The sequence below is a fragment of the Anser anser genome (assembly GCF_964211835.1).
Source record: "Anser anser genome assembly, chromosome: 25".
NCBI lineage: Eukaryota > Metazoa > Chordata > Aves > Anseriformes > Anatidae > Anser > Anser anser.
In genome coordinates this window covers 994,626-1,013,610 of record NC_139746.1, presented here as the reverse complement: position 1 = coordinate 1,013,610, position 18,985 = coordinate 994,626, and the positions used below count along the sequence as shown (strand labels likewise).

At 71.1% G+C, this 18,985-nt stretch overlaps 2 protein-coding genes across 28 annotated transcripts; both read left to right on the top strand.

The window, feature by feature from the left end:
• Positions 1–185: 185 nt before the first annotated feature.
• On the top strand, positions 186–5,180 carry CNN2 (calponin 2). Its single transcript, XM_083811029.1, has 7 exons — positions 186–344; positions 3,068–3,189; positions 3,466–3,532; positions 3,613–3,750; positions 3,855–3,971; positions 4,133–4,279; positions 4,360–5,180. Exons 1-7 carry the CDS (start codon positions 282–284, stop codon positions 4,621–4,623), a joined length of 918 nt encoding a protein of 305 aa, XP_083667155.1. The 5' UTR covers positions 186–281; the 3' UTR covers positions 4,624–5,180.
• A 140-nt stretch (positions 5,181–5,320) lies between these two features.
• ABCA7 (ATP binding cassette subfamily A member 7) lies at positions 5,321–18,876 on the top strand. 27 transcript variants are annotated; one of them, XM_083811009.1, is made up of 48 exons: positions 5,321–5,727; positions 6,153–6,228; positions 6,327–6,420; positions 6,533–6,674; positions 6,755–7,004; positions 7,074–7,268; positions 7,354–7,434; positions 7,519–7,744; positions 7,842–7,981; positions 8,051–8,167; positions 8,251–8,430; positions 8,498–8,706; positions 8,793–8,969; positions 9,083–9,305; positions 9,400–9,621; positions 9,750–9,954; positions 10,045–10,161; positions 10,314–10,485; positions 10,675–10,806; positions 10,879–11,018; positions 11,124–11,261; positions 11,459–11,661; positions 11,793–11,865; positions 12,029–12,231; positions 12,358–12,406; positions 12,591–13,258; positions 13,336–13,460; positions 13,532–13,630; positions 13,743–13,938; positions 14,015–14,109; positions 14,427–14,459; positions 14,552–14,657; positions 14,745–14,819; positions 15,005–15,174; positions 15,241–15,418; positions 15,517–15,632; positions 15,774–15,918; positions 16,001–16,124; positions 16,232–16,361; positions 16,435–16,555; positions 16,699–16,761; positions 16,829–16,935; positions 17,155–17,296; positions 17,367–17,501; positions 17,582–17,685; positions 17,764–17,856; positions 17,934–18,177; positions 18,257–18,876. In XM_083811009.1, exons 2-48 carry the CDS (start codon positions 6,163–6,165, stop codon positions 18,395–18,397), a joined length of 7,164 nt encoding a protein of 2,387 aa, XP_083667135.1. In that variant the 5' UTR covers positions 5,321–5,727; positions 6,153–6,162; the 3' UTR covers positions 18,398–18,876. The 27 variants fall into 27 exon arrangements, with proteins under 27 accessions (XP_083667135.1, XP_083667134.1, XP_083667133.1 ...); XM_083811008.1 differs by having other exon boundaries at positions 14,552–14,819; positions 17,126–17,296; positions 17,764–18,177; XM_083811007.1 differs by having other exon boundaries at positions 6,327–7,268; positions 7,354–7,744; positions 14,552–14,819; positions 17,126–17,296; positions 17,764–18,177.
• Positions 18,877–18,985: the final 109 nt, after the last annotated feature.

Here is an 18,985-nt window from a genome sequence, read left to right as displayed (position 1 = left end):
GCCCGCGCGTGTACGGCTCCAAGCGCGGCCCCCCCCCGGCTCTCGGGACCCCCGGGACCCCCCGGACCCCCCCGGACCCCCGGGGCTCGGTGTCGGGGTGCGCGGGACCCCCCCCGCGCTCCGGCCGCTCCTGCCCTTATTTGGGCATTTCGGCCCCGGCCAATCAGCGCGGGGGGGCCGGGCCCGACCCCCCCCGCCCCGCCCGGACCCCCCCCGCCCCGCCCGGTCCCGCCCGGTGCCGCCGCTCCCCGCTCCGGTGCCCGCTCCGCTGCCGCCGCGCCATGAGCAACTCCCAGTTCAACAAGGGCCCGTCCTACGGCCTCTCCGCCGAGGTCAAGAACCGGGTGAGCCGCGGGGGGGGGGACGGGGGCCCGGGACCACCGGGCGGCGGCGAGCGAGGGGGCTCCGGGGTCGCCGGGAACCGGGAACCGGGGCGGTTCGGTGCCGCGGGAGCGTCCCGGCTGCGCTCGGGGGTCCCGGAGAGCCGGGCAGGGACCAGGTGCCACCGGGGGGCGCAGGGCTGAGAAGTCCCGGGGGGGGTCCCGGCGCCACCGGGGGGCAGAGAGCCGGGAGGATGGAGAGCCCCGGGGCGCAGCGGGAGGGGGGTCCCGGTATCAGGGAGCCCTGACCCTGCCCGCGGGGTCCCGGGAGGGGTCTGGGAGGGACCCCGGGCCCCGGCCTCCCCCTGCAGAAGGGGCGGAAGGGGAAAGGGGAACCCGGTGCCTCCGCCGGGGCTCTTTACCCCCGGCTGCACCCACCTGCCTCGGCGGGACGGCACCGGGTGCCGGTGGGCAGCGCTGGGTGCCCCGGGCTCCCCCCATCCCCGCCTCAAGCTCCAGCACCATGGGCACGGGGGTCCTGCCCCAGGGGACGCAGAAGCCCCCTCCCCATCCCTGTGCGCCCCTGCTCGGCCGGGCTCTGGGGGTGGCTGCAGCCCAGCCCCATGCAGGGACGTGGTGGCAGCAGCCGGTGGCACTGGGCCGTGCCCGGCCCGGTGAACCACAGGTTGGCCATGGTTAACCAACGCCTCCCGGGGCAGCAGGACCATGGCCCCAGTGGCTGTGCCTTGTCAGGACACGAGGGCAGCCCGCAGGGGCTGGGGGCAGGCAGGGGAAGGGGCTGCGCACCACATCCCGGGGCTCAGCCGTGTGTGGCTGCGGGACCGGGCGGCCGCGGGACGCGGCTTGTGCCGGGCTCCCCTCCCCGTCCTCGCAGGGGATTTGTCTTTCATCACCGAGTGGGGACGGGCCCCTGCTTGCACCCGGGTTGTGCTCCGCACGGGGCTGGTGGACACGTGCCGGAGCCTCGCCGGTGCCTGCTGCTGGGCGCTTCAGCTTGATTCAGCAAGACTGGAGCCAGTCGAACTGCCCCGCTGCGCCTGCTGGAGGCTGACATCACCCCGGGAACCAGTCGAACCAGCGGCACCCTCCCCGGCCACGCAAGCCCTCGCAGCCTGGGCCGTGGTGGGATCTGATTTTGGGCTGGTCCCGTTACGAGACCGCTCTGACACTCCCCTGCCGCCTCCGCTGAGAGCCCCGCGCGCAGGGAGGTGGAAGGGAATCGGCGCCGCCGTGCCGGGAGCTCAGCTGGCCGGGAAGCGAGGTTCCCCCGCCGGCGCTCGCATGATGCCGTGAGTGTGGCCGCGATGTCCGGACCGTCCCTGCGCCCCGGCCGAGTCCAGCTTCCCCTTTGGGGCCGCAGCCCTCAGGCACGGCCGCTGTCTCCCCACAGGGCAGTGCCGCGTCCATCTCTGGGACCCCTGGGGACCCAGCCCCAGTGCGGGGCTGAGAGCTGGGGGCTGTCAGGGGAGGATTGTGTGTCCCCCCCCCCAGCTGCTCCCTGTGCAAGGGGAGGGTATCTCCAGGGCTGCAAGAAGGGAAACTGAGGCATGGGTGAAGTTTGGCCAGAGACTGCAGAGCTCAGGGTCCCCCTCAGTCCTGCCTATACGTGGCTAGGTGTCTGGGGGAGCCTGGTGAGCGGCTTGGGGTCCCCTGCCACGCCAGGGGTGGCGATGGAGCAGGCGCAGGTCCCGTGGGTGCATGTGCTGAGCACCCCTGCTGCCGTCCATCCCTGCACAAAGGGGACAGGCAAGCCTCGTGGCAGACCCTGGGCGCTGGTGTGGCACAGGAGGGCTGCGCTGGCTCCTCTCAGGCAGCGAAGGTGCTTGGGGCTTTCAGCCTCCCCCCGTGATGCCTTCTCCTTCCTGCCCCAAACCAGGGGGGGCTTTGCTGTCCCTGCGGGCAGGGTCCGAGGCGATGTTGCCGGCCTGGGCAGCTGCTCTCGATTTGGGAGGAGGCGTCCGCATTCCTGGCATAGCCGCGGTGGCCGAGGAATCTGCGGCGGCGCGATGGGCCCGGCAGGAGGGAAGAGCATCGCGGGGTCGGTGACCGGGGCTGATTTCCCCATTCAGGCTCTGATTTCCCCATTCACCGGGGAGAAACGGGGCCTCGCGGGGGGCTGCTCCCCACGGCCCACGTGGGCAGCTCTTCCTCTTCCCCTTCGAAAGCTGCAGAAGTCTCTGGGTCGCTGCGTGCGAGGCTCTGCGGGCTCGTGCTGGAAGCGGCCGTGCCTGATGGCAGCACCGCGTCGTGCCGCCGCTGTCCCCTCTCCTGCGCCAAGGATGGGGCTGGGGGCGGCCTGGCCGTGCTTGCCCCCCAAATCCTGCGTGCAGACTGAGCCCAGCCTCTGGAGGGGGATTTGGGCAGCTGGCGCTGGGGGGGAGATGCTCTCCCCTGCGATGTCTTTGCCCCCCACCCCGGCTCTTGGTCCCCGGGCACGCCATGCCCACCCCGCAGGGCCCAGGGCCGGGCGCTGCTCTTGCTCTGCTCCCCCCCCCCCCCCCCCAGCGGTTTCTGTGCTGCTGAATCTGGGTTTCCTGTGCACCAGGAAATTGCAGCTGATCAAATATCCCGGGGCCGTCCAAACCCCGCCTCGGCGCTGTGGCGCCCGAGAGGCGGCTGGGGACCGGCGTCGTGCTGGGCTCGGGAGGTGGTGCCGGGGAGCTGTCCCTGGTGGGGTTTGGGGCGCATGAGGGGATGTGCCTGACCAGCCCCTGCCGCCCCGCCAGCTCGCCCAGAAGTACGACCCGCAGAAGGAGGCAGAGCTGCGGACGTGGATCGAGAGCGTCACCGGGCAGCAGATCGGGCCCGATTTCCAGAAGGGGCTGAAGGATGGAGTCATCCTCTGCGAGTGAGTGATGCCAGCACGGCCCCTCGGCCCCTGCCCTCCGGGGGAACCCTTTAGGGCAGGCTGGACACAGCCAAACCTGCGCCAACATCAGCCCGGGCAGCGGTGGGAGAGGGGGGCACGGACCCGGGGGCTCCCCAGCACCGCGGGGCTGCGGCGTTCCCCTGCCAGGGGGGGAACAGACACAGGGAGCCCCATGCGGTGTCAGTGCCTGGGCTGTGGGGAGGGAGGAGCGGAGGGGTCCCCCGGCCCCCCCAGCTCACCGCCGCCTCCCTCCAGGCTGATGAACAAGCTGCAGCCCAACGCGGTGCGGAAGATCAACCGCTCGGCTCAGAACTGGCACCAGGTAGGAGCGAGCTGCCCCCGGCCGCCGCCGAGCCGCCCCGGTTCCCGCCGCGCCCTGACCGCTCTGTCCCCCCGCCGCAGCTCGAGAACCTCTCCAACTTCATCAAGGCCATGGCCAGCTACGGCATGAACCCCGTGGACCTCTTCGAAGCCAACGACCTCTTCGAGAGCGGGAACCTGACGCAGGTGCAGGTGTCGCTGCTGGCGCTGGCGGGCATGGTGAGAGCGCGGGGCCGAGGGACGGGATGGGGACACCGCGGGTGCGGCCCCTGGGGGGTGATCCGGGACCCCCCCCCTCCTTCCTCGCCACCCTTCCCCGGCAGGCCAAGACCAAGGGGATGCAGAGCGGCGTGGACATCGGCGTCAAGTACTCGGAGAAGCAGCAGCGGAACTTCGACGAGGCCAAGATGAAGGCCGGGCAGTGCGTGATCGGGCTGCAGGTGGGCTGCCCCCAAGGGATGGCGAACCCCCGGCGCCCACCGCTGCGGCGGGGGTCTGGGGGGTGCCCTGCGGTGTCCCCGCTGCCCACCCCGTGGGGATGGGGAGGGGACGGAGCCCCCGTGGGGCTGCGCCCGGTTCTCACCGAGCCCCTTTGCGCCAGATGGGCACCAACAAGTGCGCCAGCCAGTCGGGCATGACGGCCTACGGCACCCGGCGGCACCTCTACGACCCCAAGAACCAGATCCTGCCGCCCATGGACCACTCCACCATCAGCCTGCAGATGGGCACCAACAAGTGTGCCAGCCAGGTGAGGGGGGGGGGGACAGCGGCCAGGGGGGCACGGCCGGGGAGCGCCGCGCTGAGCCCCGCTGCCTCCGTCCCCTCCAGGTGGGCATGACGGCGCCCGGCACCCGCCGGCACATCTACGACGCCAAGATGGGGCTGGAGAAGTGCGACAGCTCCTCCATGTCCCTGCAGATGGGCTCCAACCAGGGCGCCAACCAGAGCGGGCAGGTCTTCGGCCTGGGCCGCCAGATCTACGACCCCAAGTACTGCCCGCAGGGCGGCCAGCCCGAGGGGGGCGACGCCGCCTGCGAGCCGGGCGCGGACCCCCCCGGGTACCACTACTACCACCAGGAGGAGAGCTGCTGAGCGGGGCCGTCCCGCGCCCCCCCGCCGCCTTCCAGCCTCTCGGCATCATTCCCTCTTTTTTTAACTATTTTTTTTGTCGTTGTTAATTTTAAAAACGAATTATTTTTCGGAGCGGAGAAGCGCCGCCGCCGTCGCTCGAGAAGGGACTGGCGGTGCTGCGCCCCGGGGCCGGGAGCAGCACCCTGCCCGAAACCCAAACTGGAAATTGATTTTTTTTTTGTTGGTTTTTGGAGAACTTTTGGGGACCAAGTGCCCGCCGCCTCCAGCCCAGCCCAGCTCAGCCCGGGGGGGGTCCCGCTGCCACCGGGTGCCCGCAGCCAGGCTGCGCCCAGCCGCTGGCACAAAGCCACTGGTGGTGCTGGGAGCTGCTGGGAGCTGCTGGGAGCTGCTGGGAGCTGCCTGCGGCTGAGCCCCGCGGCCGCATCCCGCACCGGGGGGGCTCGGGCTGTAGGCGGGGGGCTTCTTCCAGCCGCGGGGGGGGGGTTAATGCAGATGCTCTTATATTGAAAGGTGTTCTTTTTTTTAAAAAAAAAAAAAAAGAAAGAAAGAAAAAAACCCTGTGCTTTAGTTCAGCCGCAGAAGGAGCTCCAGGGGCGCTGCTCGGGGTCGGGGCAGCCCCCGGGACCCCCGGGTGGGGCCCACCGCATGCGTGGCCCCTTTAAGGCCGCTGCCCGTGACGTCACGCCGCGGTGTCTTTGTAGGGGAGCGGGGCGGGGCCTGCGGGGCCCTTAAAGGGGCCGCGCCGTGAGAACGGGACCGGGGCGGGGGGGCTGCGAGCGGCACCGGCACCGGCGGAGACATCGGCGGCGGCTGCGGCTTCGCGTCCTTCACCTCCTCCTTCTCCTTTCCTCCTCCTTCTCCTGCTCCTGCTCCCCGCACCTTCCCCCCCCGTGCCCGCATCCCCCCCGGTCCCCCCGTGCCTCAGTTTCCCCCGTCCCGGTGCGCGGCCGGTGGTGGGGGGGGGGGGGACACGAACCCTTCCCCGCCCCCGCCGCCGCCCGTCGGGGCTCAGCGGGATGTCGCGGCCGGCAGCCCCTGACCCCGTAATCCCCTAATCCCGGCACCACCCCCCCCCGGGGCCCCGCGGCGGCAGCGGGCGGGGAGGTGAGTGGGGGGCGGCGGGGGGCGGCTCGGGGGGTGGGGGGCGGGAGGACGGGGAGCGGCCCCCGGGTGGGGAAACTGAGGCAGGGGCAGCGCCGTGAGCCGGGAGGGTCGCGGGGCTCCGGGGGGGGCTCCTGGGGCCGGCCCCGAGGCTGCCCCCGGCGGGGCTGGGGGCTCCTGTCCCGCTCCGCGGCGGTTTTGGCCCGGAGCGGGGATTTGGAGGCGCCGGGGAAGGAGCTCCGCCGGCCGGCTCGCGGGGCCGGCTCCTCCCCGCTGAGCCCTGGGGAGCTGCATCGGGAGCCCCGGCGCATTGCCGGGCTGCACCGGGCCCGGAGAGCCCGGGGCTGGGGCTGGGGGCTGGGGGCTGGGGCTGGGGGCTGGGGCTGGGGGCTGGGGCTGGCGCCCACCCTGCGGCCATCGCCCCGCAGGACCCGCGCCATGGCCGTGGGCACCCAGCTGGGGCTGCTGCTCTGGAAGAACCTCGTCCACCGCCGGCGGCAGCGGGTGAGCATCGCCCCCGGCACGGGGCGGGGGGCTCCCGGGGCCGCTGGGGCCGCTGGGGACGGGGGCTCCCCCCCCCCCCCAACCGCGCTGTCCCCCAGGTGCAGCTGGCCATCGAGCTCCTGTGGCCCCTGTTCCTCTTCGTCATCCTGATCGCGGTGCGGCAGTCCCACCCGCCCTTCCAGCAGCACCAGTGTGAGCGTCCCCAGGGGGGCACCGGGAGGAGGCGGCGGATGGGGCCGGGGGCTCCCCCCGCTCGGGTGCATGGGTCTGGGGGCACCCGGACCCACCTCCCCGCCTGCCGCAGGCCACTTCCCCAACAAGGCGCTGCCCTCGGCGGGGACGCTGCCCTGGCTCCAGGGCATCATCTGCAACGTGAACAACCCCTGCTTCCAGCACCCCACGCCCGGGGAGGCCCCCGGCGTGGTGGGCAACTTCAACGGCTCCATGTGAGCGGGGGGCCGGGGGGCTGGGCGCGGGGCAGGGCTGGGGTCTCCGCTCACCATCACCCCCCCGTGCACGCCCCCAGCCTCTCCCGCCTGCTCGCCGAGGCCCGCCGGGTCGTGCTCCATGCCGAGAGGCAGCAGCTCCCGCAGCGCTTTGCCCAGCTCCTGCCCGCGCTGCGGGGTCTGGGGGCGCCGAGCCCGGCCCCCCCGGCCCGGCCGCTGCGGGACTTCCTAAGGGAGGACGAGACCTTGGCGCGCTTCCTCCGCACCAACGCGTCCCTGCCGCCCGCGCTGGTGGAGGAGCTGCTGGGGGCTCGGATCAACCCGCGAGCTGTGAGTAGAGGCACTGGGATGTGGGGGCCGGGGGGGTCCCCGCGCTGCCTGACCCTGCCCGCCCCCCAGCTCTTCTCCGGGGGTGCCCGCGCCCCGCTGGAGGCCGCGGTCTGCAATGGCTCGGAGCTGGGCGCCTTCCTCGAGGGGCGCGACGCCGCCGGCACGCGGCGCCTGCAGCGAGGGCTGTGCGCCCTGCCCGGCCCCACGCTGCGCGCCCTGGGGGCCGCCGTCCTCTCGCAGCTGGACCTGCCCCGGCTGCTGGCGGTGAGTCTGGGCTGGGGGGCGCGGGGCAGGACCCCCCCCCCCCAGAGCAGCCATGAGCCCCACTTCCCGCACCCCCTTCCTGCAGGAGAGGCTGAGCTCGGAGGCAGACGGCGCCGTGGGAGCCCTGGGTCCCTTCCTGCGGGGCGCTGAGTCCCTGCTGCGGGAGGTACCGACCACAGTGCCCCCGGTGTCCCCACGTCCCGGCCCCCCGCCTGGGGCTTTGCCCGCAGCCCCCTCCCGCTCTCCCCAGGTCTCCTCCATGGGCAGCGCGGCCGAGCTGCGGCACGAGGTCAGGGCGCTGCGGGCCACCGGCGCCTCGGGCGCCTTCGCGGCGCTGTCGCGCATCGCCTGCGGGCACCCCGAGGGCGGCGGGCTCAGGGTCCCCTCCCTCAACTGGTACGAGGACAACGACGTCAAGGCCTTCCTGGACCGCGGCGGCTCCGAGCAGGGCGCGGGGGCCCCGGACAATGGCAGCAGTGAGCGGGGCTGCGGCGGGGCTTGGGCAGGGACCCTCGGGGCTGCCCAGGGGTGGGTGGCGGGGGCAGCGCGGGCGCTCAGCGCTGCGCCCCCCAGGTCCCTTCTGCAGGGAGCTGATCCGCAGCCTGGAGGCCACCCCGCTGTCGCAGCTCTTCTGGCGGGGCATCAAGCCACTCTTCGTGGGCAAGATCCTGTACACGCCGCCCGGCCCCGCCACCGACGGCATCATGGCCGAGGTGAGCACGGTGCCATGCTGGGGGGGGGTGGCACCCGCCCGGTCCCCCCTGACCCCCTGCCCCGCGCAGGTGAACCGCACCTTCCAGGAGCTGGTGGCACTGCGGGATGCAGCGGGCGCCTGGCGGGAGCTGGGACCCCACATCCGCGCCTTCCTCAACAGCAGCCTGGAGCTGCAGGTCCTGCGGGTGCGTACCCCCAGAGCGGGGCTGCGGGCAGCTCGGGACCCCGGCCGGGGCCGGGTGCGAGGCCCTGCTCTGACTTTTTGCAGGAGCTGCTGCTGGCACCGGGGACGGCCCCGCTGGTGGATGGGATCCTCAACGGCACCTCCTGGACCGCGTCGGCGCTGGCCCGGCTCCTGGCGGGGCCGGCGGCGGGGCCGGGGCTCAGCTGGCACCAGGTGCTGGATGAAGCTGACCAGGTCGTGGGCACGCTGTCGCAGCTCCTGGAGGTGCGTGCCGCCCCGCCGGCCCCGCACGTGGGCTGCCCGCGCCCCGCTGAGCCCTGCCTGCCCGCAGTGCGTCCGCGTGGACAAGATCGAGGCGGTGGCCACCGAGGAGCAGCTGGTGGCCCGCGCCCTGGAGCTGCTGGAGGAGCGGCAGTTCTGGGCCGCCGTCGTCTTCCAGCCCCCCCTGAGCGCCTCGGCCACGGCGCTGCCCCCCCACGTGCGCTACAAGATCCGCATGGACATCGACGATGTCACCAGGACCAACAAGATCAAGGACAGGTCTGGGGACACCCGCCCTGCCCGTGCCTGTGCTCGCCCCGGGGCAGGGGCGTCCCCCCCCCTCCCAGCACGCTGCTCTGCCCCAGGTTTTGGGACCCCGGCCCCGCAGCCGACCCCTTCAGCGACCTGCGCTACGTCTGGGGCGGCTTCGTCTACGTGCAGGACCTGGTGGAGCAGGCGGTGGTGCGGGCGCAGACCGGGGCCGCCCCGCGGACGGGGGTCTACGTGCAGCAGATGCCCTACCCCTGCTACGTGGACGACGTGTGAGTGGGCGGCGGGGGCGGCCCCGGCGCCGCGGGACCCCCGAGCCAGCCACCGCTGCGGGGCACGGGGACAAGCGCCCTCAGCACCGTGGGGCCGGTGCCGTCTCCCCCAGGTTCCTGCGGGTGCTGAACCGCTCGCTGCCTCTCTTCATGACGCTGGCCTGGATCTACTCCGTGGCCATGATCATCAAGGGGGTGGTGCACGAGAAGGAGGCGCGACTCAAGGAGACCATGAAGGCCATGGGGCTGAGCAGCGGGATCCTCTGGCTCAGCTGGTTCCTCAGCAGCTTCATCCCCTTCCTCCTCAGCTCTGCCTTCCTCGTCCTCATCCTCAAGGCAGGTTGCGGGGTGGGACGCGGGGGATGGCTGAGTGCTGGGAGCCAGCACGGGGGGGTGGGCTCCGCAGGCTCCAACCTGCCTCGATTCGCAGCTGGGAAACATCCTGCCCTACAGCGACCCGGCTGTCATCTTCCTCTTCCTCGGCACCTTCTCGGTGGCCACCATCTGCCAGTGCTTCCTCATCAGCACCTTCTTCCTCCGCGCCAACCTGGCCTCGGCCTGCGGCGGCATCGTCTACTTCTCCCTCTACCTGCCCTACGTGCTGTGCGTGGCCTGGCGCGACCACGTCACCTTCCCGCTCCGCGTCCTCGTGGTGAGCGGCCCCGGCCGCCTCGTGCCCTGCGCCCCCTTGTCCCCCGGGCGTGCCGGGCGTGGGGTCTGGGGGCTCAGGAGCCCGCGGCTGGGGGCTTTCCACCCACGCTGCCGTTCCTGCCACCGCAGAGCCTGCTGTCGCCCGTGGCCTTTGGCTTTGGCTGCGAGTACTTCTCGCTGTACGAGGAGCAGGGGGTGGGCATCCAGTGGCACAACCTGGGCGTCAGCCCGGTGCCAGGAGACCCCTACAGCTTTGCCACGGCCATGGGGCTGCTGCTGCTGGACGCCGGCCTCTACGGGCTGGCCACCTGGTACATCGAGGGCGTCTTCCCCGGTGAGCGCGGAGCCCCCAACCCCTCACAGCCCCCACGCAGCCCCAGCCCCGCTCAGCCCCGCTCAGCCCCGCTGTCCCTGCCCGCGTCAGGTCAGTACGGGGTCCCCAAGCCTTGGAACTTCCCCTTCCTGAAGAGCTACTGGTTTGGAGAGCCGCCCTCGGCCGGGCACCCCCCGTTTCCCACCGATCCCCTCACTGCACCCCAAGGTGAGCCCCTGCCCGCCCCAGGGCAGTCTGGCTGGGGTGGGAGCCCCGCCGCAAGGGGTCCTGCCCCACCGTGAGGGGTCCTGCCCCACCACGAGGGGTCCTGCCCCACCGTGAGGGGTCCTGCCGGGCTGTGACCCTCCGGTGGCTCCCAGTGCTGGTGGAGGAGCCGCCTGCCCAGCTCCAGCCCGGGGTCTCCATCCGCAACCTGGTGAAGATTTACCGCAGCAGCAACCACGTGGCCGTCAACGGGCTGAGCCTGGACTTCTACGAGGGCCAGATCACCTCCTTCCTGGGCCACAACGGGGCTGGCAAGACCACCACCATGTGAGCCGGGGGACGAGCGGCTGCGCCACCCACCGCGTGGATGGGAGCTGAGCCCCGGCGCTGGCCCCTTCCCATCCCCTCTGCCCCCCCCCGGGTCCCCTCGAGGACGGGCTCGGAGCACCCCGTGTGGGATGGGGGAAGCTGTCCCTGCGCTCTGTCACCCCCTCTGTGCCCCCCACCCCTCTCCAGGTCCATCCTGACCGGCCTCCTGCCCCCCACCTCCGGCACTGCCTATGTCCTGGGCTGGGACATCCGCTGCGACATCGACAGCATCCGCAAAACCATGGGGACGTGCCCGCAGCACAACGTGCTCTTTGACATGTAGGCAGGGCAGGGCAGGGGTTTGGGGGGGCTGGCACAGCGGGGCCCCCCGGTGACCCCCCCACCCCGCAGCCTGACGGTGGAGGAGCACATCTGGTTCTACGGGCGGCTGAAGGGGCTGGCGGAGGAGCAGGTGAAGGCGGAGATGGAGCAGCTGCTGCGGGACACGGGGCTGCCCCACAAGCGCCGCGAGCAGACCAGGAACCTCTCGGGTGCGTGGGGCAGGGCCGTCCCCTGTCCCCCCCCCCCCCCCCCCCCCCCCCGGTGGTGGCACCGTGGCCCCGGCTGTCCCCGACGCCATCCGTGCCGCCCCGCAGGCGGGATGCAGCGGAAGCTCTCGGTGGCCATCGCCTTCGTGGGCGGCTCCAGGGTGGTCGTCCTGGATGAGCCCACGGCCGGCGTCGACCCCTACTCCCGCCGCAGCATCTGGGAGCTGCTGCTCAAGTACCGCAAGGGTGAGGGCAGGGGACGGGGCAGGGGACCCAGCGGGGGACCCAGCAGGGGACCCTGCTTCCCCCTTCATGCACGTGAGCCCCCAGACCCGGAGAAGCAGGAGCAGGGCGCGGGGGGGAGCGCGCTGCGGAGCAAGGAGATGTGGGGAGATGCTCGTGGCGAGGGGCCCGCGGCCAGCAGCGTGGCTGTGCGCCCCCAGGCCGCACCATTATCCTCTCCACGCACTACATGGACGAGGCGGAGCTGCTGGGAGACCGCATCGCCATCATCACGCAGGGCCGGCTCCGCTGCTGCGGGTCCCCGCTCTTCCTCAAGGCCAGGCTGGGCACCGGCTACTACCTCACCCTGGTGAAGCGGGAGCGGGCTGAGCCCGGTGGCAGCACCCCCAGCCCCCCCAAAAAGGTGGATCCCGCGGCCCCTCTGAGCCAAAAGGGTGCCCGGTGCCTCCCCGCCCGGCTCTCAGGGCCCTGAGCCCTGGCTTGGGCCGCATCCTGCCGCGCAGCGCTCCACGCTCCGCCTGCCTTTCCCTGCAGAGCAGCAGCGGCTCGGAGCGCAGCGGTGACACCGGGCTGGGCAGCGAGCAGGACAGCGAGGCCAGCACCGTGGGTAGGGTCCCCGTCCTGCCTTGGCACCCGCGATGCACTGAGCACCCCTGGGTGCTCCATCCCCTGCAGAGACCCTCCCTAGGTTGGGGAGCAGGGCACAGTGCCAGCACCTTGCCCTGCGTACTGGCTCTGTCCCCGGGTCCCAGCCCTCCCGGTCCCCCCAGATGTGCCCCAGCTCTCGGCGCTGATCCAGAAGCTGGTTCTCGGCTCCCGGCTGGTGGAAGACATCGGGCACGAGGTGCTCTTCGTGCTGCCCTACAGCGGGGCCAAGGACGGGGCCTTCGGGGAGCTCTTCCAGGAGCTGGACGCCCGCCTGGGCGAGCTGGGCATCTCCGGCTACGGCATCTCGGACACCACGCTGGAGGAGGTACCGCAGGAGCTGCCGCCGGGGTGCCCGTGGCACAGGGGTGCCCCCCCCTGCCCAGTGGGGTCTGCACTGCTGTGGGGGGGCGCCTGCTGCCGTGCTTGGTGCCAGCCCCTTGCCCTCTCTCAGATCTTTCTGAAGGTGGCCGAGGACACCGGGGTGGATGGTGACAGGACAGGTAAGGGGCGTTGGTGCTGCCTGGAACTGGGCTGCAGGACAGCGGGGTGCAGGTGGGGGGATGCTGGAGTGAGCGCTGCACCCGTGGGAGCAGGGGGTACCTGTCCGGAGCACCCATGGGTGCAGGGAGGTGCCAGAGGTTGGGGCCCCCGTCCCACCCTGATGCTCTGACCCCGTTTTATCAGGCACCAGGAGAACGTCCCGGCCAGGGAGAGCAGCAGCCAGCGGCGAGGAGGGGGACAGCGGAGCGGCCGATGGGGAGCTGGGTAAAAGGGGGGAGCTGGGGCCATGGGGCCTGGTGGTCCCTGAGCTGCCCGGCCCCTGCTGCTGGGTGCCCCCCCTGCGCCCCTACGGCTGGGGCAAGGACCCCGGCACGCGGCCACCAGTGCAGGCAGGGGCGGGTGGAGGATCGGGGGTTCATCGGGGGACGTACCCAGGCCCCTTCTCCTGGGGTCAGAGAGAGCTCGTGTGTGGGGATCCGGGGGGCAGGGGGTCTGCAATAGCCAACGTGGCTCTAGCCCTGCTTTCCTCTCTCCTTCACGCTGAGCCCAAGGAGCCCGGAGAGGTAGGAGCTGGGGGGCTGGGGGCTCCCCTGCATGCACAGCGATGCCCCTGCCAGCAAACTGTGCCCCCCAAGCCTGGGTTGAGCCCCTGCCCCTCGCTGCTGGGGGCCGGGGCAGGACCCGTCTGTACCCTTGCAGCGGAGGAGCCGCAGGAGACGGACCTGCTGCGCGGCGCGGCCGAGGGCGACCGCCGGCTGCGGGGCTGGGCGCTCACCCGCCAGCAGCTCCGCGCCCTCTTCATCAAGCGGCTGCTCCACGCCCGACGCAGCACCCGGGGATTCTTCGCGCAGGTACGGCCGGTGGGAGCCGCCCCGACGGGACGGGAGGGTGTGGAACAAGCCGTGACCCCCCCATCCCGGCCCCACAGATCGTCCTGCCCGCTGTCTTCGTCTGCATCGCGCTGCTCTTCAGCCTCATCGTGCCGCCCTTCGGGAAGTACCCGCCGCTGCGCCTCGAGCCCTGGATGTACGGGCACCAGTTCACCTTCTTCAGGTGAGAACCCTGTTCCTACACCCCCGTCCCCCCCCCGCCAAGCCACCATCTCGCACCTCTGCCCCTTGCAGTGATGATGCCCCGGGGGACCCCGACACGGCTCAGCTGCTGGGCGCCCTCCTGGCCGAGCCGGGCTTCGGCACCAAGTGCATGAAGGAGGCAGCGGAGGCGTGAGTGGGGCACGGGGCTGGGATGGGGCTGGGACGGGGTTCGGCCTCAGGGCCCCTCGCTTGTGCCAGGCTCCTGATGGGGTTCCCCGTCCCCACGGTGCCCGGTGAGCAGGACGGGGCCGTGCCCACCAGCGTCCCACCCCGACGGCTTCTGGCAGCCCCCGGCCCCCCCGGCCATGCTGGCAGTGCTGCAGCGTGGGAACTGGACGTGGGCTGAGCCGTCCCCCCCGTGCCAGTGCAGCGGGCCGGGGGCGCGCAGGATGCTGCCCGAGTGCCCCCCTGCAGCCGGAGGGCTCCCACCGCCACAGGTAACCCGCGGGTGCTGGCGGTGCTCCGGGGGGGGCGGAGGGGCCGTGTGTCCATCCGTCTGTGTGTCCCTGGCAGGTGCAGAGGGGCACGGGTGACATCCTGCTGAACCTGACGGGCAGGAACATCTCCGACTACCTGGTGAAAACGTACCCCCAGGTCATCCGCCAAGGGTGAGTGCTGGGGACGGAGCTCCCAGCACCCTGTCCTGTGTGCGGGGACGCTGCGGGGACACTGCGGGGACAAGCATGGGGATGCGGTGGGGAAGACAGGGCAGGGCTTTGGGCCAGGATGTAACCCAGGGGAAGCAGGGCGGGATGCTGGGGACCAAGCCCAGCCTGGGCTGGCCCTGCCTGCGGGGTGTCCCAGCTGGTGGCAGCGAGGACACCTGGGGATGGAGGAGGACCGCGATCCGGCTCGTGGCTGGGCTGTGACACCTTGCTGCAGCCTCTCCTCACTCATGTGTCTTCCCCTGCCTCATTTCTTCCAGGCTAAAAACCAAGAAGTGGGTGAATGAGCAGAGGTGAGGCTGGGGAGAGGCTGGGAGGGCGGAGGGGGCGGCCGTGGGCCGCCAGAAGATCGTTTGGAAGCGCCTGGTTCTCCCCGCGTGCCCAGGTACGGCGGCTTTTCCCTGGGCGCTGGCAGCTCCCAGCTGCTGCCGTCGGCAGAGGAGGTGGACAGGGCGGTGCAGGAGCTGCGGGCGCTCTTCAACATCACCCAGGTGCGGCCGGGGTCTGCAGCGGGGGTCTGCGCCCACCCTGGGTGGGCTCTGGCACGAGCCTGCTCCTCACCCCTCATCCTGCCCCAGGGCAGCCCCGCGGACCGGCTCCTGGGCAACCTGAGCCGCTTCTTCGAGGGCTTGGACGCTCGCAGGAACATCAAGGTGAGCCCCGGCCACAAAGCCCGAGGGGACCCCGGGACTGGGGGGCAGCAGGACCCGCGGCACCTGGTCGGGCCCCCCCCCCCCCGGCTGGAGCTGGCAGCCAGCAGGAGCGGGTGCTGCGGGCTGGCGGAGGGAAGCTGATGGAGACCCGGCTCCGAGCACCGCTGGGCGCCCTCGTGCCACAGGTCTGGTTCAACAACAAGGGCTGGCACGCCATGGTCTCCTTCCTCAACGTGGCCAGCAACGCGCTGCTGCGGGCACGGCTGCCCGCGGGCGCCGACCCCGCGCTCTACGGCATCACGGCCACCAACCACCCCCTCAACCTCACCAAGGAGCAGCTCTCGGAGGCCGCCCTGTGAGTGCCGGGCCTGGGGTCCCGCGGGGCGCCCCGCCGCCCGCTGAGCCCGCTGCTCCGCGGCAGGATGGCCACCTCGGTGGACGTGCTGGTCTCCATCTGCGTGATCTTCGCCATGTCCTTCGTGCCGGCCAGCTTCGTGCTCTTCCTCATCGAGGAGCGGGTCAGCAAGGCCAAGCACCTGCAGTTCGTCAGCGGGATGAAGCCCGTCACCTACTGGCTGGGCAACTTCGCCTGGGACATGGTGCGAGACAGGGCTGGGGGCAAGGTGGGGCAGGCGTGCAGCTCCCGGGGGGCCAGGCCCCCTTCATCCCCCCCTCCCGGTGTTCTCTGTGCCCACAGTGCAACTACCTGGTCCCCGCGCTGCTGGTCGTCCTCATCTTCCTCTGCTTCCAGCAGAAGGCCTACGTGTCCTCAGCCAACCTGCCCTCCCTGGTCCTGCTGCTGCTGCTCTACGGGTGAAGGGCCGGCGGAGCCTGGCACTGGGGCGAAGCCCACCCGTGGGCCAAGCCCTGGGATGGGGCAGGGGGAGCCCTGGGGGCTGGGGAGCGCCCCTGGGGGGGCCGTCGTCCTCAGCCCCTCTCCCTCTGCCCCTCCAGCTGGTCCATCACCCCCCTGATGTACCCGGCCTCCTTCCTCTTCAGCATCCCCAGCACTGCCTACGTGGCCCTGACGTGCATCAACCTCTTCATCGGCATCAACGGCAGCGTGGCCACCTTCGTGCTGGAGCTCTTTGTGGACCAAGTGAGCCCCCAGACCCACCCCATCCCCCTGGGGCCAGCTGGCGCCGCCGGCTCCCCCCACTCCCTTCCTCGCTGCCCCACAGAAGCTCAACGACATCAACCGCATCCTGAAGAAGGTTTTCCTCGTCTTCCCCCACTTCTGCCTGGGCCGAGGCCTCATCGACATGGTGAAGAACCAGGCCATGGCCGACGCCTTCGAGAGGTTCGGTGAGTCTGGGGGCGCTGGGGCTGCCCCCCTGCCCAACGCCCCGCCAGCGTGGGCGGCCCTCTGCGGTGTCCCCCCGGCCTGCAGCCCCTTTCCCCTCCTCTCGCAGGGGACAAGCGCTTCGTGTCCCCCCTGTCCTGGGACCTGGCAGGGAAGAACATGTTTGCCATGGCTGTTGAGGGCGTCATCTTCTTCCTCTTCACCCTGCTGCTGCAATACCGCTTCTTCCTGCGGCTGCGGTGAGGGCCGGCCGGGGGCAGCGGGGGGTGGTTGGGGAGGGTCCTGGAAGTGCCCCGCCGCTGTCACCCCCAGGCCCCGGGCTCTGCAGCTGCCCCCGCTGGGGGACGAGGACCAGGACGTGGCCCAGGAGCGGGTGAGGGTGGGCAGTTCCCCGCGGCACGGCGACGTCCTGCTGCTGAAGGACCTGACCAAGGTGCGTGGCCGGGGCTGGACCCTGCCTGTCCCTCGCTGCGGGGCCGGAGCCTCTCCTGGAGCCCCCGGTCCCGCTGGAGGGACGGTGGGACGTGTCCCCTGGGCAGGGGACGCCGTGCCGTGCGGTGACCCCCTCGCCCACAGGTGTACCAGCACCGGCGGGCTCCAGCGGTGGACCGGCTGTGCCTGGCCATCCCGGCCGGGGAGGTGGGTGCTGGTGGCACCGCGGGCTGCGGCAGCGCCGGGGCTGCTGCTGACCCCGTGCCCTCCCCAGTGCTTCGGCCTCCTGGGGGTGAACGGTGCCGGGAAGACGTCCACCTTCAAGATGCTGACGGGGGACACGGAGGTGACGCTGGGGGAGGCCTGGCTGAAAGGGCACAGGTGGGAGCGCGCGTGCCTTCGTCCCCTCCACACCGTGCGCTCACGCTTGCTCTCATCCCGCAGCCTTCTTGCGCTCTTCTTCATGCTCATCCCTGCAGCGTGCTCATCCCTAACCCTGCAGCTTGCTCAGCCTTATCGCTCTCCCTGCAGCTTTTTCGCTGTCCCTGCAGCTTGTCCCCTGTCCCCACAGCGAGCTCACCCTGTCCCTCGCCCCCACAGCGTGCTCACCGACCTGCAGTCCGTCCACCAGAACATGGGCTACTGCCCGCAGTTCGACGCCATCACGGACCTGCTCACGGGGCGGGAGCACCTGGAGTTCTACAGCCGCCTGCGTGGCGTGCCGGAGGAGGAGATCTCCAGGGTACGACCCGTGCCCCGGCCCCCCCGACCCCCCCCGGCCCCCTCCTCAGCCCCTCCGTGCCCTCCCGCAGGTGGCTCAGTGGGGCATCGCCAAGCTGGGGCTGGAGCCGCACGCAGACCAGCCGGCGGGCAAGTACAGCGGGGGCAACAAGCGCAAGCTCTCCACAGCTATCGCCCTCATCGGCTGCCCCCCCATCATCTTCCTGGTCAGTGGGGGCAGTGTGGGGGGGTCTGGAGCCCCAGGGCAGGATCTGGCCCCTGCCCAGGGCTGACAGCGTTGTTGCAGGATGAGCCCACGACGGGGATGGACCCGGGCGCCCGGCGGTTCTTGTGGGACTGCATCCTCAGCCTGGTCAAGGAGGGCAGGTCCGTGGTGCTCACGTCCCACAGGTGAGACAAGGCGGGTCCCGGGGGGGGCCTGGGGGCACCCACTGCTCCCCCCGGTGCCTCACACCTCCCTCCCGGCAGCATGGAGGAGTGCGAGGCCCTGTGCACCAGGATGGCCATCATGGTCAACGGCCGCTTCCGCTGCCTGGGCAGCATCCAGCACCTCAAGAACAGGTACCGGGGCGCTGAGGGGCCGCCCCCAGCGTGGTGCCGGGATGGTCCCTGCAGCGCTGTCCCCGTCTCCGCCGCAGGTTTGGGGACGGCTACACGGTGGCAGTGCGGGTGGGAGGCCCCGGGGCCGCGCTGGGGCCGGTGGAGGGCCTGATGCAGCGCTGCCTGCCGGGCGCGGTGCTGCAGGAGCGGCACGGCGGCACGCTGCGCTACCGCCTGCCCTCCCGCTCCTGCTCCCTGGCCAGCGTCTTCAGCGTCCTGGCGGCCCACCGCGGCCCCTGCCACATCGAGGACTACTCCGTGTCCCAGACCACCCTCGACCAGGTGATGGCGGCCAGGGGGATGGGGTGGGGGACGGGGGTGGGGGGGGGGGGCGCAGCCCCTCACCCTTCTGTCCTCGCAGGTCTTCGTGCGCTTTGCCAGGGAGCAGGGCGATGGGGACCCCGAGGGGAATGAGGACCCCGGGCAGGATGCGGCCGCGGTGCCCGGGACGGGGCTGACGGCGTTCCTCGAGGACGACGGCTACCGGGAGAGCGTGGTCTGAGCGGGGCCAGTGTCTGCAGCCCCTCCCCAGCTCTGGGGTGTCCGGGGCTGCTGGGGGGGCCCTGAGCCCCCCAGGCTGGGTGCTGGGCTGGCCCTGGCCCCCCAGCTGTTTTTTTTCTGTTCATGCTGCTGTGCAATAGCGAGTTAAATAAATTAAATAAATCGAATAAATTGAAAAAAGACAATAAATTGAATACGTTAAATGAATTAAATAAGTTGAACGAATTCGGGGCTGGGGGCGGCGGCTGCCGGGGCCCCAAAATATGGAACGCTTCACGAATTTGCGTGTCATCCTTGCGCAGGGGCCATGCTAATCTTCTCTGTATCGTTCCAATTTTAGTATATGTGCTGCCGAAGCGAGCACGAATCCTAGCTCCACCACGAAGCTATTTAAACCTCCTTTATTTTAAATTTATAGAACACGGCGAGTTTCCTTTTCTGTGCTCCTATCCCTTTCCTTATAAAGTCACTCTTCGAGCTCTACCCGCCTTATTTTTTCATCTCAGTCTGTTTTTTCCTCATAATTTTTGTCTTTTTGGGGGCTGAGCCCCCCTGAGGCTCAGCCGGCCGCGCGCGGTGCACGTCGGGA